The sequence below is a fragment of the Homalodisca vitripennis genome, chromosome 1, assembly GCF_021130785.1.
Source record: "Homalodisca vitripennis isolate AUS2020 chromosome 1, UT_GWSS_2.1, whole genome shotgun sequence".
In the NCBI taxonomy this organism is placed as follows: Eukaryota; Metazoa; Arthropoda; class Insecta; order Hemiptera; family Cicadellidae; genus Homalodisca; species Homalodisca vitripennis.
Genome location: NC_060207.1, coordinates 116,439,212 through 116,455,329, shown reverse-complemented (window position 1 = coordinate 116,455,329; position 16,118 = coordinate 116,439,212). Strand labels below are relative to the sequence as shown.

At 30.6% G+C, this 16,118-nt stretch overlaps 1 protein-coding gene across 2 annotated transcripts; it reads left to right on the top strand.

Annotated features, from left to right (window-relative positions):
- Positions 1–744: 744 nt before the first annotated feature.
- LOC124369896 (odorant receptor 33b-like) lies at positions 745–15,579 on the top strand. Of its 2 annotated transcripts, XM_046828062.1 has the most exons (5): positions 745–1,592; positions 5,213–5,312; positions 7,827–7,937; positions 14,007–14,162; positions 15,321–15,579. In XM_046828062.1, the coding sequence occupies exons 1-5, from the start codon at positions 814–816 to the stop codon at positions 15,393–15,395; spliced, it is 1,221 nt and encodes a 406-aa protein (XP_046684018.1). In that variant the 5' UTR covers positions 745–813; the 3' UTR covers positions 15,396–15,579. The 2 variants fall into 2 exon arrangements, with proteins under 2 accessions (XP_046684018.1, XP_046684008.1); XM_046828052.1 differs by having other exon boundaries at positions 14,007–15,579.
- The last annotated feature ends 539 nt before the right edge of the window (positions 15,580–16,118 follow it).

The window sequence follows — 16,118 nt, the reverse complement described above, 5'->3', positions numbered from 1 at the left end:
AATTTACAGTCAACTACTTTTAATTCAACTATTTCCTGGAAGCACTAAGTAGTGGTTAGTTTGTGGAATGGGGGAGGGAAATTCCTTCATATTCGACCAGACCAAAATATATGTCATTTTTACCATATTTACTTTTTCTAATGAAAAAAACAGTGTTTTTAATGAATGAGTGCAAAATAAATACATTCATATATGTACTCATGATCTTTAAAACCAGCCTTATTAATCGAACACAACCATCATAATTTTTTTGTATTTTTTAATAATTTTTCTGATCATAATTATAAGTTATATATTCCGTATAATGGGCTACTAAACGAGCTGTTTAATTGACCATAATAACAAAACTTCTTATAATAGTATTCTGAAGTATTCTATATCTCTTTGATTCAAAGAGATGCCTACAATGCTTCTTAAAGTTAACTTTTCTTCTTTTAGAAGAATATTGAACTAATTATTTAAGGTTAATGGAGTAAACACTAATGGTAGATTCTCGGTCAATTCTTCAAAACTTAACTTAACTTAAACATGTTGGTTCTCCAAGCTACGTCTAGTTGACCAGTTGTTGTTGACTGCAAACCTATCATTTTGTAATCATGCGATAAAGTGCTACCAAACCCTTCAATTTTCTAACAGTTGAGTACATACAACTTTACTTTTCGAGCAGCACGTCAATAAGTACCTATCTGTTTTGGGTTTCAGTGCACAGTATTCTTTCTTTTGTTAAGAAAGTATCAAGAGGAATATTATTAAAATTTGTTTTTTGTCAAATCTATTATTAAATTTAAATCTGTAGAATCCAATTTTGTTGTGATGAATATCACTGACAAACTTTTCAGAAGTAATAAGGTGATTAAGATCAACAAAGAATTTGAGGACGAGCACTTAGTCAAATTTATGACAAAGTTCTTTGTATTCGCCGGGATCTGGAAGTCAGGCAATGACCACCAGCATAATTCAATGGTGGCCATTTTCAACCTGACAGTGTTAACTGTGGCCTTTCTTAGTATTTCTTACATGTTCATTCTGAAATACAACGACATTGATATGAACACAGAGATTCTGCTCCACTTTGTTGAAATATTCCACACAATTTGTACCCAAATCATGCTAATCTGGAAGAGACAGAACGTTGCTCGTTTGGCTGAGGTATTCACTATCTCCCTAGACCGAATGGACCTGCCTGTCAATGATAGACAAAGTTGTGTTTTGATCCTTAGAAAAGAACAAGATTCTTTTTTGAGAGTGATGAAAATGGCGTTCGCAGCTATAGTTTCTGTGTATATCAGCGTTATCATAGACTCAAATGCATTTTTGGTATTTGGCAATCAGAAGCTCCTATATCCTACTTGGTTCCCCTTTGACACTGATGTTAATCACATATGGTTTTATTACCTGGCGGTCGTGTTCCAACTATTGGTCTACATTGAGTTGTTGTTTGTAGACTTGGCTGCTGTTGGGTTGTGGTACGGTACTATCAACTCGGTCAGTGGTATGCTTCATATTCTTGGTATGTGTTTTCAGGAGGAAGAGGAACCCTCAGGAGCCAACAAAACCAAGTGTCTTGTTGACTTTCATAATCGGATGAAAGAGTAAGTATATTTAATAACAAATGTCATGACTGTTACTATTTAGACACAAAAGCTCAATATTTTATTCAATTTCACCTCCAAAACATTACTTTATTTTAAATAGACAATGGGGTTTCAATGGTTGGTTGGTTTGCCATTTATTTTTTACTGTCGCCCAATGTATGTTATATAGTGGGTTGTTAGTCAATAAGTAGCTGTAACATATTGACACATTTTCTACGTAATTGTCAGCCTTTCCTAAATCTATCTCACTTTAAGTGCAATATTTAGGCAGGCATAGGATCTTCATAGACAAAAAAGAACAATAAATTCAATCTGGAGGCAATAATTAAACCTGATTAATTGTCTTTTATTTTTCTCATTATAAAATCCTTAGTTTATTGACACATGCTACATTGTGATTTTTTTCAATAATGGAAGAATACAATCAAGTGTCAGATGGATTTTTCAAACAAATTATGAGGTTATTTTAAAGTTGTTTTGTATTTTGTCCCTTTTTGCAATTAAAACTTTTTCGAAAAAGAAATGTGCTGTTCCAAGTCCAAAATAATCTGTTTAGTCACAAGATTGGGATCTGTAATATAAAATTCAACTTTGAGTTGGCTCACTATCCTCCAATTTGGAAAGAAGAGAAGAAACATATTTCAGAACTATTTTTAAATAGTGTAACGAATACCATCTAGCTTTAGTTATATTTGACTGTAAGGTTTCCAAACGGCTGATGTGATTTATAATACAATTTACTGTTATATAAGAAAGGGAGTTATATCTTTCTTTTTATTCTGTATAATGTATATAATAGATATTAGTATTATAAATAAGTAAATTAGCTGTCGTTAATTATGATCGAAAATGATCCATATACTGAGAGGATTATGCCGTTATTTTTAAGGATTTCAGTGTTATGATATTGTTAAAAAAAACTCGCCTCACGCCAAGAGAAAAATGTATTATAAATTCTGACTTAAATATTAGGAAAATTAAATATACATAGTCATCTTAATGTGTATGGCGTGATCTGGTGTAATATATCATAATGGCCTATATATATATATATATATATATATATATATATATATATATATATATATATATATATATATATAATTTGCCTATCTACTTCTACTATCTACTTGCCGAGTGAATGTGCTACCATTTTTGTGATTCAATGTTTATTGAAACTAAATAAGGCTATTGCCGTTTACAGTAAATAAAAGTCCTTTGACAGGTATTTGGTCTTCCGATCATATGTTAGTTTGCTTATTTAAACGCATGTGTGACAGATACGGCCAAATACAAAATAATTGAATCGGAAAAAGTAAGCGCTCTGTGGTGTAATGGTAGCACATTCACCCGGCAAGTGAGAGATCCGGGTCGACTCCCAGCGGAGCAAATATTTATATATATATATATATATATATATATATATATATATATATATATATATATATATATATATATATATTGGAATGAAAAGAATTAGAGGTATTGCCTCAACGGTTACCTCAATCAGTTTACTGTTAGCTTATAAAAAGCTGAGTGTTTTATATAGTTGACATTTTTGTTTATTGTTGCCATGGTATCATACATGATCTGAAAAGGTATCGAATCCGCGTTTCAATTGATAGAATGGTATGTTAACCTCCAATATTGTCTAGTGTTGGATTCTTGAGCTCATATAACAAGAAATTCTGTTACACAATAAAGGAGCTTGTGAAAAATATGGGATAAAGTAACTCATGAACCAAAGAACGTCTTCAAGTCAAAATTACATAGCACAAAATGCTATTTTATACTACAAAACATGCAAGTCGATGAGCAGCTTAGTACTATGTAAATTAAAACCCCATTTTAGCTGCTTTACGAGCCAGTGGAGTGTTAACATAATAATGAGAATAAATGTTTTTCAAAAAAATTAGAGACGTTACAAGGGGACTTCATAAGCGAACCCAAACTCCAGAAGGCAGCAAGAGACACTGGTCAATATTGAAAGTACATAATACTGAAGAGAAGTCACTTAAATATAGCAATAGCACTTTACATTTATGAAATGACACTCGCAATCTTTTTACCTTTCAAATCTCTTAACAATGAACACTGAAATAATAAGTATCTTAAATATACCTACTTCCTATTCAAAATTATCAGACTTTATATATGAACGTATGTATATACTCGTACTTTCTTGATCGGGACAACAAGGCAAACGCTACTATGTCACAGGAAATACCTGAGACTGCAAGTAGATTACGATGATAGAAGTAGACATTTTTACTAAAGTGAGCCTCTGACACATATTTTTACATGGATCTGACGTATTGTCTTGGTCGGAGCAACAATGAGAACTATACCGGTACTACTGCAAAACCTGTAATGATATCCAATCGCAATGTTGTTTAACTTTTTAACCTCTTAACCATGAATGCTCAAATAATACATGACTTAAATCTGCCTCTTCCTATTCAAAATTATCATATAACTCCATTATATTACATCATAAATTCTTTAACTAAGAAAATTTACTTCAACTTTAGAATTCCTTTACACTGGTCTAAAATAATTAAAGTTTTACTGAAATTGTTGGAGGTATTCAATCACAAGAAAATATTATACAATTTGCAAATAAAGTTATTTCATTAGTACATGTAAAAACTGTTTCACTCTTTGATTTCAGGGTCCCAAAACAATGTACTGTGTGGAAACATCGGATTTGTAACTGCTAATAAAGAATAATTGTCTCACTTTCAAACTTAATAACTGTGAACATTTAAATATATTGATGTTATTACTTCCATCACGCGAAAACCACCTAACTGAATGAGCCGAAATTTTAACAAGTGAGAGATTGCACCTCCTTCCTGAACACGCTCTCTTCCTCTTTCCTTCGATATCACTTACTTTCTTATTATTTTTATTTTACTTCAAAGTGAACTCTTCTAAAACATCCTGTGATTGGTTTGACTAACTGTGTGTTAGAATATACAATTTTAAATTATCTCCAAATAAAACTGTGTCAATAAAAAAACATATTACAAGTACTGTGCACTTTGGTGTAAAATTTAGAGCGGGGTATCGCACGTGAAAATATTTCCGCATGTAATTTTTTAAGCATGTAAATAAAAACTTGTTTATACTGCAAAAGAAAATGTATCTAACTAAAGAACGTGTAAAATGTAACTTGAATTTATTACAAGTGAGTGATTGTGTTTATAAATTTAAATATTTGTATCAGGGAATATTGCCAAAATGGGTGCAGGAAACAACATTTTAATTATTTTGAATACAAGGTGAGTAAAAGACTAAAATATGTCAAGGTCGTGTGAAGATATATGACAAGAGATAAGACAAGTTACCAAACTACTGATATTAATCATAGTAGTATGAAAATTGCTGTAAATTATCATAGTTGCAACATCTCGTGAGTCAATGAACTTATAGGATTATAAGATTATAGGACTTATAAGATTAAACTTATAGACCTTTTTGGAAATTACTCCACTAGAAGTTGATTGCTCCACTTGAAACCCACCAACAGCTATTGTATTAAAAACCCTGTACTTTTTATTCTTTTGTATTCGGGATAACATCATAGGATTGATTACATTATTGATGTTTTGCAGACTCATTAAGGATTTAAACTTGTCGGTTGGAATCATATTTTTGGAAGTTGTTTTGACAAGCCAGATTGCCATATGTTTCTGTGGATTCCACGTCGTTCAGGTAAATAAGGATTTTAAGTATAAGAAATACCTTATTTTATGATTATTTCTATCCATAGAATGTGTTTCCCTCTTGTATGTACTTTTGCTTTACTCCACTAAATTTGTAGCATCTAACTGATTATTACCACTTGCAATTAGAAGTGGAAAATTGTTGACTCCAAATGGCTGTAAGTATTCTTACCTTAATAAAAAACACATGTAAGGTATTATGGAAAAATGCTTAAAATGCTAGGAGTGAATGCGATATGCATTATTCATATCGTAAGACAGGGCTAAAATATCGAGAAACCAAATTCACTACTTTGGGAACTCTAAAAGTATACTTACAGTTTTTTTAAAAACTAGAGAAATTGTATGTATATATATATATATATATATATATATATATATATATATATATATATATAAGTCTATACTTAAATAATATATTTGAAGTATAAAAATAGTTTAAATATTGTTAAATATTGTCACACATATGACAAAGGTTATGGTAAAAACGTGAAAAAGTTTACCCATGACCTTTGTCAGTTTGCTCACCAATCGAGAGTAACAATATGTCTGTTCAGCTGAAAATTCACATTGTAGTTTCCCTCACGCACTAGATGAAATATAATGTAAGAAGGTCTCTAAAATTGGCGGAATTAAGAAATGTTATTTTGTTTTCTTTATATTCACTTCCACATAAAATCTGTATCAAAGATCGTCATAAAACTTTCTCATTGTTGCTTTGAGCTAACTCAAATCATTATCCAACATTTTAAATAAAAACTTTTAAGATTCTAGAAACTTCATTTTGGTAAAAAGTTTGAAGATTTTGTCTACATTTTAAAGTACTAATTTAGAAAACCACGTGATCTATCAACATATAAAGATGAATAGTAGTTTCTTTCAAACTGAAGATGTTTAATAATGTTAGGTCTCAAAGTTCCAGCTATTAACCTTTTTTAAATTATATAATACTTGTAAATTTACTTTTGTATTTAATTTTATAAGAAATTGATTTTTTCTATATAATACATTTCTCCAATTGTCCACACACAAACTACTTCACGGTTACTCATTTTTATTGTTGTCTACTACCATTTAAAAGGCCCTAATCCAAATTTATCTCAAACTGTTATCTGCTACTTTCAATTATAACAGTGTAATAATAGCATCAAAATATTCATTATTTATTTTTCTTCTTCTGACGGACAGTCTACTGCTATATGTCAAAGCCTCAAGGTCCTTTTTCGCATTCTGGAAGTGTACAGAAAAGCCTACCAGTTTACAATTTCAACAGTCCCAAAAAACACTGAAAAAACTGATCAAGTCCTACTGGCAGTATTTACCAACCTTTTCCAGAATGACAAAAATGGCGCAACACTCCCTTACTATTGAAGGGCAGTAAAAATTCATGTAGTTTCCTCATGTTCATTACATCATCTACAGAGCAGATTATTTCTAAAAATATCAATAAGATGCATCCTCAGACGCCCATGTCTCTTAATAGGAGCCACAACCTAGGAGACAGCAACTAATCATATTTTAGTGTGTCATTTGGAAACTTTGCTACTGTCCACAGTATCTTTCTCAAAAACCATGAGGTCTATAAAGCTGAAATGTGGCATCGTAATAAACTGAAAAACGTGTTCACTGGTCTTGAACATGTCAATAGAAACTACTAAAACATCATAAATTACTCAATCAAATAACTGAAATGGCAATTAGACATTTGTGTTAATTTATAGAAAAAGAAAATGTTTTGCAGATGTATGTCTCCTAACTTGAATTTTCTTCAAACTTCAAAGTAACTATTCAGATCTCAAAAATTACTAAACTATGATTTTTTTCATAACAGTTAATGCTATTGCTCAGTTTTTCTCACAACATAGGTATTTGTGCACTCCAATTTCAGGACTTCTCTTAACAGCCTTTAAAGTTAGAATATAATTAAAGTTCAGAAGATACTGAAACAAATTAGATGAAATGTTGTCTAGGTATTTATAATTTCTGACCCGGTAATCTTGAAGTACTAGAATTATACATTAAAATGCTCACTTGCAACTACTAAATAGATCTTTTATACGTCTAAATATATCTTATTTATTTTATAGATGCTTGTACTTTCAGACTTCAGGGCTCAACACAAAGCGCTAATGCTTGCCAATATATTTTATGTGCTTTCCAAAGCTTAATTACTATACTCTTAATGTAACTTTAATTATTTTGGAGTTGGAGGATGAGCAGTAATGTAAGATTAGATAAAAATGTTCATTGTGAATGGTGATTTTGGTCCTCACAAGCTATCCAACATCTTGAAGGGATAGGAAACTTATAAATACTTCCATATAATTACATAATATTAGCTTCATTATGATAGCCTATGAATTAATGATAAATGAAATGTGTACTAGAGTAAGTTTCAGTCCAACCCTCCTTCTTGTGTCTTAGACCTACAGTTTCCTACTCTCCCAATTGTTTAGATTTTGTTACATTTTTTGTCTGATTTTTAATAAATATTTCTTGGCAGGCTATCTACACAAGGGAATCAACTCGATTGTTTAAGTTTTTCATCGGTGTTGGAGTTTTCACACTGATGCTGTTTGTATACTGTACTTCAGGACAGAAACTAATAAATAAGGTAAAGTAATTTCCATTCTTTTTTAAATGTATTCTTAGAAAAAGTGCCAATTCCTTTCACAGTGTAAATATCGCTCTCTCAGAACATTTGTCTTCTTATTATCTTGCCTTCCTACATACAACTTGATTCATGACATTGTACAATGACCCTCTTCCAGATCTTCCAGATTATTTTCAAATTTCTTCCATTACTTTTGCAAAATACAAGTTATACCACAATTTCTTAACATAGTAGGTACCTATAGTTGTTTCTTATAATGTCATATAACAAACCTCTTTAAACACTTATGTTCAAGTACACAACAAGATTGATCAATGCCCTCAAAGAAAATGTGTTACTTTTCTTCCTGACAAAAAAAAAAAAAAAAAATTAAAGAAGACACCTTATAAACTGTGGAAAAGTTTTATACTACAATGTCAAGAATCGCTGTTAAAAATACGTCTGTAGTTTTCAATTGTAGTTTGCATATTTTAATCTGAAAGAACTTTTACTGTCCTCAAGGATACTTTAATTGCCAAATTCTCAAATTGTGATGGATGATTTTTGAGTTCAGAGAAGATTCAAAAGTAACTATTTCAACAGAACTGGTGGACTTAGTTTCCCTCGAAGTTCAAGGTCAGGATTGTTTAGTTTGTCCAAGTTCAATCATATACCTCCCAACAACAGTACACGTTATACCAACTGAGACAACATTCAGATCTCTGGTATTGGTATAAGTCACCACTGTATTTCGTACCAATTGTGCTTGTTTTTGGCAACTTTCTAAGCCACTAAACTATATATTTCATAACAATATTTCATACAGCAGTGATATATATAACAAATAAGCTGGCAACACTTATCATAAGACTTGTGCAGACAGTCATGGACAAGGATTGAATTTAAATTTAAAGAAGTTGATTAGAACTCATCAAACAGTTGGCAGTAACTTATGGCAGTCGTAAGTGTGAGGGAGAGCAGGATATATTGAAAGAGTGCCAAAATATCGCAGTCCATTCCATACCTTAGTAAATATTCCACATCAATACGATCTAGCACAGTGATCATGAGTAATGAGAAAGTTAAAGAGACTAATTTAAATGATCAATATGCTAATGTTAAGTTAGTGAATGTACATAACACTGAAAGAAAACTCATACCCACCATGGCCTGCATCTCAATTATATGGGAACTGTGGCTTGCGAACAAAATTTGTGAGACAATGAAGGCATTTCTGACATTGAGGCTGTTCAAATCCAGAGTCCAACTCCAGATGAAGTGCTGAACCTGGACGGTACACGAACCTGGGCTGAGCCACAGGAGGAGGAGGAGACAACATCAAATAAAGGAGAGGCACTCTTGGTGTTGGGAAATTGTCATTTTTTAGATCTGCTTAAGTAGCATATGTTGATGACCACTTTTCTTTCAGTGTTCTTTATTTAAACATCCAATCAATTGAAAAAATTAAAATGCTAAAGCTTTTGTTGGATTAACTTAGTTGTAGTATTTTACCAATAAATTAACATTGGTTAGTTGTAGAGGAAGGTCAGCTCTAAGTTCCTTAAGAATATAGTCTTGTAGATAATTATTGTAGAAAACGACCTTCAACCAGAGGAGACTGTAGTATTTTTGTAAAATATGGAATTGATTACCAACTCACTGATGCCAAAAAATTTTGCATTGATAATTTATTTGAAGTATCTGCTGTTTTAATGACTAAGACTAATATTATTATAGACGTACACCAGATTTGAATCTTGATTGTTTTCTATAATTAGACACTTGTTAATTTTTAAAATAAAAATTACTGTTCCAGACATGTTATTATATCAGGGGACTTTAATATTGATCATAAAGATTATTTAAATGTAGAAGCTTCCTCAATCTATTACAATCTTTTAATTTATGCTTTTAAAATAATTAATTCACAAGAAATGGAGGTTGATAAGGCATTTCAGAAATATATTAAGTAAGGCTGACTAGACATTCTTGGAGTAGAGTTCATTTATTTTTAATGAGCCTTTTTAATTTCTTGACAGCTTATTTTGCAGAATGCTGTAATGCTGTGTATAAATAAAATAAAAATAGATCTAATACAGTAAAATAGGTTTAAGAATAAGTGGTTCACATCCGAGATGAGGCCAAATAGAAATTTTGTCATGTATTAATATGACTGCTACAATAACAGTAAAGGTCTTGTTGAAGAAAATGTATTTATATTTAACAGCTAAAAGAAATTATAAGGCAAAAATAAAGCAGGCTAGGTTAGAAAATTACATTCTTAGTTCAAAAAACAAGTTAAAAGCTGATTGGAATGTTGTTAAGGTAAAGGATAATTTAAATGCAGTAAATCAGGAAATAAGAGTTGGCTCTGACATTTTTAATTACTATTTTAATAATTCCACAATCACACAAGGAATAAGTATTGTAATGAGTAATTGTAATAACTCTATATTAAATATTTTAATGAATATGCATCTAATTTAAATATTGGAAATAGCTTTTTCCGTTAGAATCAGATACCTGTATGTCCAAATAATGTACTAAAATATGTCTAAATTTAGCTCACCACAAACTGAAGATGTTTGTGGTTTCTCCCACAAAATAGTTAAATAAATAATAAATATTATTCTTGAGTCCTTAACTTTTCTTTTTAACTTGATGCTTGAGCAGAGTGTTTTTCCAAATACGGACTCTTTAAAGTGGTCAAATTTATGCTGATATTTTAAAAAACCTGATTTCTTTAGTACCTATATTTATTAACTTTTTTTTAATGTTGTATAAAAGAGTAACTGTACAATTACTGTGTTGATAGAAAACTTCTTTGGATAGAGCAGTTTGGTTTTACATGGTAAAACACTGTAAAAGCAGCTGAATTGGTAATTGAAAAAATCATCCATAAAAGCTTCTAAAATAAGGAAATATGATATGCTTTTTTAATTGACCTGTCTAAAGCATTTTACAATATAGCTCATGATTTGCTTTTGAGGAAATTCATTGTTATAGTATACGAGATAAAGACTTGAATTTAATGACCTACATAAATAATAGGAGGAAATTGTAGCTCAAGGCTCTCAGAGTTTAAAACCGTTCAAATTGGTATCCCTCAAGGCTCTGTCCTTGGGCCTTTTTTTATTGTATCTATACATTATTTTGCATTTAAAGTACTCTGTATGTCTGTCTTATACGCAGTTGATACAATCTTTCTCAATTTTGGATAGGACTTAATTAGCTTATACATTGTGCACAATAATACTATGAGGGTTTCTTTTGATTGGTTTAGGGCAAATGATTTAAACATAAACACTAATAAAACACAAGATATTTAATTTAGTTTAAGCTCTGCTATGACAAATAGAAGTAACTCAGTTAAGTTGTTGGGGGTTCATTTCGATGACAGGCTTTGTTGGAATACTCACTCAAATAGTTTATGTACAAAGGGTTACTTTCTTGTTACGTAGTTAAGGTTATATGTAAATATAGATATTATTAACAAAATTATGCCTTTTTCACTCACATCTGTTATATTGAATAATCTTGTGGTTCAATAGTAGTGGAGCATAAAGTTGTCCTATAGCAAAAGTAAGCTTTAAGATTAAACAAGAATGTGAAGGGTAGGAAATCTTGTTGATACATTTTTCAAGAGTTCCTAATAATGACAGTACCATCTATATTTATATTATTGTTTAGTAAAAGTTAAAGAAAATATGGATCAGTATGAGTGTGTCACAACATCAATAACTGTCACGCAAGAGTCAAATATGTTAAATTTAATTCAAATAAGTCTTGAGAAATTAAAAAAAGTAACTGCTGCTGTATGCAGGTTCAAATTTGAAATAAGTTACCTGATAGTGTGTGGACAACAAATCTCGATAATTAAAAATTACTCTTAAGAACTGACTTAAGATAACTCCATTATTCACTTTCAATGAATTCTTAGCCTGTGATACAAGTACCTTAATAGTAGGAGAGCCTGGAATGCTAAATTTGCAGTGACTAAAGCGTCATGGGGGCCTTTAGGATTGTGAAGATTAAGTCTTAAAACGAAAAAAGTTTATGTTAAGTTTTTTATTTCAGTGTGGAGGAAAAAGTGAACAAATTTTCAAAAATGTAAAAAAAAAAACATTCACATGGAAATACTTGAGCGCGTCAGACATTCATAATGTATACGCGCTATGTCTTTCTGATAACCGAGTGATATTAATCTGACGAGTAATTAGTGGACAGTGGCCATAAGCTACCTCACCCTATGAAAATCGTCAGATTATATTTTTTACGTAATCATTAAAAGATTTCCTTCAAAATAAAAAAAGTTCAATCGCGCTTGAGTATTTCGAGGTAATGTATTTTTTTACACCTTTGTGACTTGCCTATTTCCTTATACCACGCTTAAATCGTCAGATTATTGAAATCTACACTGTTCTACATGTACTTAACTTACCTTATATTTATTGACGTGCACGAGTTTTTCTGAGGATCGTTTTATTTTACTAGTCTGACGGTCTGCCCTCAACGCAGACCCCTATATTAAAGGTTCATGAAATAAAATGAAATGAAATGAAAATTAAATTAAAATTCGTTTATTTAAACAGGCAAAGTTAGGGCCTCATGGCCCTTTCTTACACTTAACCTGTCTGAACAATAATTATTAACAAATATTAACCAAATTAATATTACCACTAATCTACCTTACTAAATACATTAAATTAAACATTAATCTAAACACTAAAAAATTATAAATATGATACTTCTAAAAAAAATAAATAAAATTATTATTATACAATCATAACACAAAATAATATTACAACTTCCATTTTTAATAAGAACCAAAAACTATAATTAATACCTAATAACAATAATTTATAAATATGTAATAAGAATATTTTAGAAATAAATAATATATATGGTGTTTTATCTCACACACAATGCCAGCACCACACCCACAGACCCCTAGGACGGACCCGCCCCAACCAACCGTTCATGGTACAGACATCTCAGTGCCGCCACAAACTCAAATTCATATGAGCTAGGGGTACATTACAGGGTACGACGTTTCTCCCCATATAATTTTCTGACGCGCTCTAGTAACGTAAAAAATCCCAGCCTGGGCTCCCCTACTATAATGTTTTAACTGTTAACTTTATTATTTTTAAAATTACTGTATCAATTTTAACTTTGTTTTTTAAGTCTTAAAGGTGAAGCTTCCTAGTCACGCTTTAGGTCATTGTTTTTATCTTCCCATTTTGTGTATTTTATTTAATTAATTAATTATGTATTTATTTCATTATTGTAATAATTTTTTATTTTAACACTAGAAAACTTTAATAATATTGATATTCAGGCTATAAATACATGAATTATTTAAATGAAAATTAATATAGTTTTCATTAGTGTTATAGTAGATGTTTACTATGTTTATGACAATGTGTATTGTACCTTTATGTATTTAATGACAATAAAGCTTGATTATGTACAGTATAATATCTATTATTGAATCTGGCCATCTCAGAGCACTGTTATAAATTTGGGCCTCATCTCTCAGCTGTTTATGAGAATCAGCAATAGTATAAACTCAAACAGAACTGGAAAGTCAAGGTCAAGCTTTGAAACAATTCAGTTTATTATCTTATAAAATTAATCACAAAATGTGTTGTGAATCTCTAATCATGAGAACGGCTGGATCAATAAATTCTGCTAATTCCTTTTTTTAAATATTCATGGAAATCTGAAAGTTTATAAGAAGAGAAAGGTAAGAACAGTTACCTGGAATATTTTGTAATTCTGAAGAAGAGGTAGTATTTTATGTTTTATAATCAAATTTAACTAACACCAATAGCTGCTGACACTTTCAGATGAAGTTTGATAAATAGGCTGAAAAATTTGTTAATATTTAAATTTTATAAAATATTAATTGTGCATTGCTTGATCAGTAGTGTAATGGAGATAGGAAATTCAAAGTTAATATTTAACTTTTACTCCAGAATGAACCAGTGACGAATTAAAAATATCTAATGCATTGTAATATTATCTTAATAAATCTAAAGACTTGCACTTTCCCAGCAGTCTCAACAGATAATATTTTGTACACAGAGTGAAGATCTCCACAACAATCTATACTTCTGTCAGTGGTATGAACGTTCCAAAACATTCAAGAGAACAATTTACTTCTGTCAGACCAACACTATGAGGCCTCTGGTCATCGATGGCACTCTTATGATCCCAGCCAACCTGCAAACCTTTGTCCATGCAAGTATCAGTAAAGATAACACTGTTATAGTTGTTGTTCATAACACCATCACCTTACACAGTATACTGTACGCCATGCAGCATTTGTTAAGTCATTAAACATAACAGAACAAGTGCCTTTTCTCCATATATATATACACTTAAAGAGTTTATTTTTTAGGCATTATTATTTATTCTAAGTAGGAAGTAGCTCTGTATAGATGTTAGTTATCCTAATATACACGTCAACATCACATACACTAATTATAGGCAGTGATGTCGCTACCTTTTAAAAAACATTAGGACATATGAGTTTTTTACCCACACATGTAACAAAATCAGCTAACTTGTGAACTGAAAAAGAATACTGTCTTGTGCAATGTATTTTCTCTTAGAAGAGTTTATATTCAAAACTAAATATAAATTTAATCATTCACTTATTACAATTTTTGATCATTACAACTTCACTGTGACAGCTATTTAATAACATTGACAAGGCACTGATGTGACTATATTTATTTAGAAAGGTTGTTATTTTCCTTGTATTGTTTGTGATTATTTTCCTTGTGCACTTTGTGCTACAGAATACAGAACTTTAAACAGTTTTGATTAACAATCTATCTTTATTATATATAATTGATCTTTAGCCAATATATTATTAATGAATTGAAAGTATTTTATTTCTTTGAAATGGACTCCCAGCATTTGTTGTATTTAAATTTTGTTTTTTAAAGATTATTTTTTAACTAATCAACTGATTTCAATCAAACTTTGGCCAGACCTTTCTGTTAATAAGATTTATTTATATTTTACAAGAGTAACTATGTGTAGCAAGTTTAATGCAAAATTTAGTGATACTTTTTTTAATTGAACAAAAAATAAAGAAGAACATCAGTATTGTGCCAATCCAGCACTCCACATTTTGAATGTTTACACATTATCCAATAATACAAAAATATTCATATGGTGGTTCCTAATATACCCCCTTCACCAATAGAAAACAGACAGAAAATTATACATGTTTTAAACAAATGAACACACATTTTTTCTTTAAACTTAGAAACAATACACTAAAATATTGGGCAAGAGTTCTGGAACACTACGCCAGTTCAATAAGGTGATTTTAAATAATTTCTAGGATATTTAAAATGATTAAACAAACATTATTCTCTGTTTCAGTCGATGGAAGCAGTATTCTCATATCTGAACTTTCTTCTTGTTATCAAGGATAAATCATACAGAGCTGTGAACTGAGTACACAGCACAGACTTTTCACCCTCACAATGTTGTATTAGTGCAATTGATCTCTTAGAATAGAATTAAATCATGTACTAGAGTAAACAGTGGTCAATACCACTGTTATTTCTTCAGTTTTTAATTCACCAACAGTCTGAAAATCATGTAATGACAATGAAATAAAAGCACTATATAACTGGAACTGATTTATTACCTTTAAGGATTACTATACAAAACTCCAACCAAAATATATATTTTTGGCCGAATTCAGTCCAACCTATAACACACAAAAGATTTAATCAATGAATAGGGATGAATTCACCAAAGTACAACAGAGTACAAAAACTCAAGCACTGAGAGTTTTGGTAAGAATATGCCAAAAACGTCCTCACTGCACCAGGTGCACTGAACAATACATCCTGGACACACCAGAAAAGATGAGACCTCTGTTACCCTTTCAAATCATCTATCATCAATAATAAACTTTAATTTTTTCCTCCCTTTCAAACAACAAATCTTCCACTAACACCTATTGGTCTCTACAGCTTCATGATATTATTGAAAATTGACAGGTTTATTATCACTGTCTAATTATACCTTGACCATTTGCTGCATCAACTGATGTCATTGAAACAAAGTAAATAAAGGTTACATTTTATAATATTTTGTCAAATCGCTACATTTTATGTTACTGCATTAAAAAGATCATACAACTGCTATTTTGAACTAGGAACGTGAATT

Bases quoted from the DNA above. Each gene is read 5' to 3' on its own strand.
- LOC124369896 (XM_046828052.1), top strand. From the start codon at position 814: ATGAATATCACTGACAAACTTTTCAGAAGTAATAAGGTGATTAAGATC. The intron at 5,313-7,826 runs GTAAATAAGGAT...ATTTCTTGGCAG, and splicing joins GTGGATTCCACGTCGTTCAG to GCTATCTACACAAGGGAATC. The intron at 7,938-14,006 runs GTAAAGTAATTT...TTTTGTACACAG, and splicing joins GACAGAAACTAATAAATAAG to AGTGAAGATCTCCACAACAA.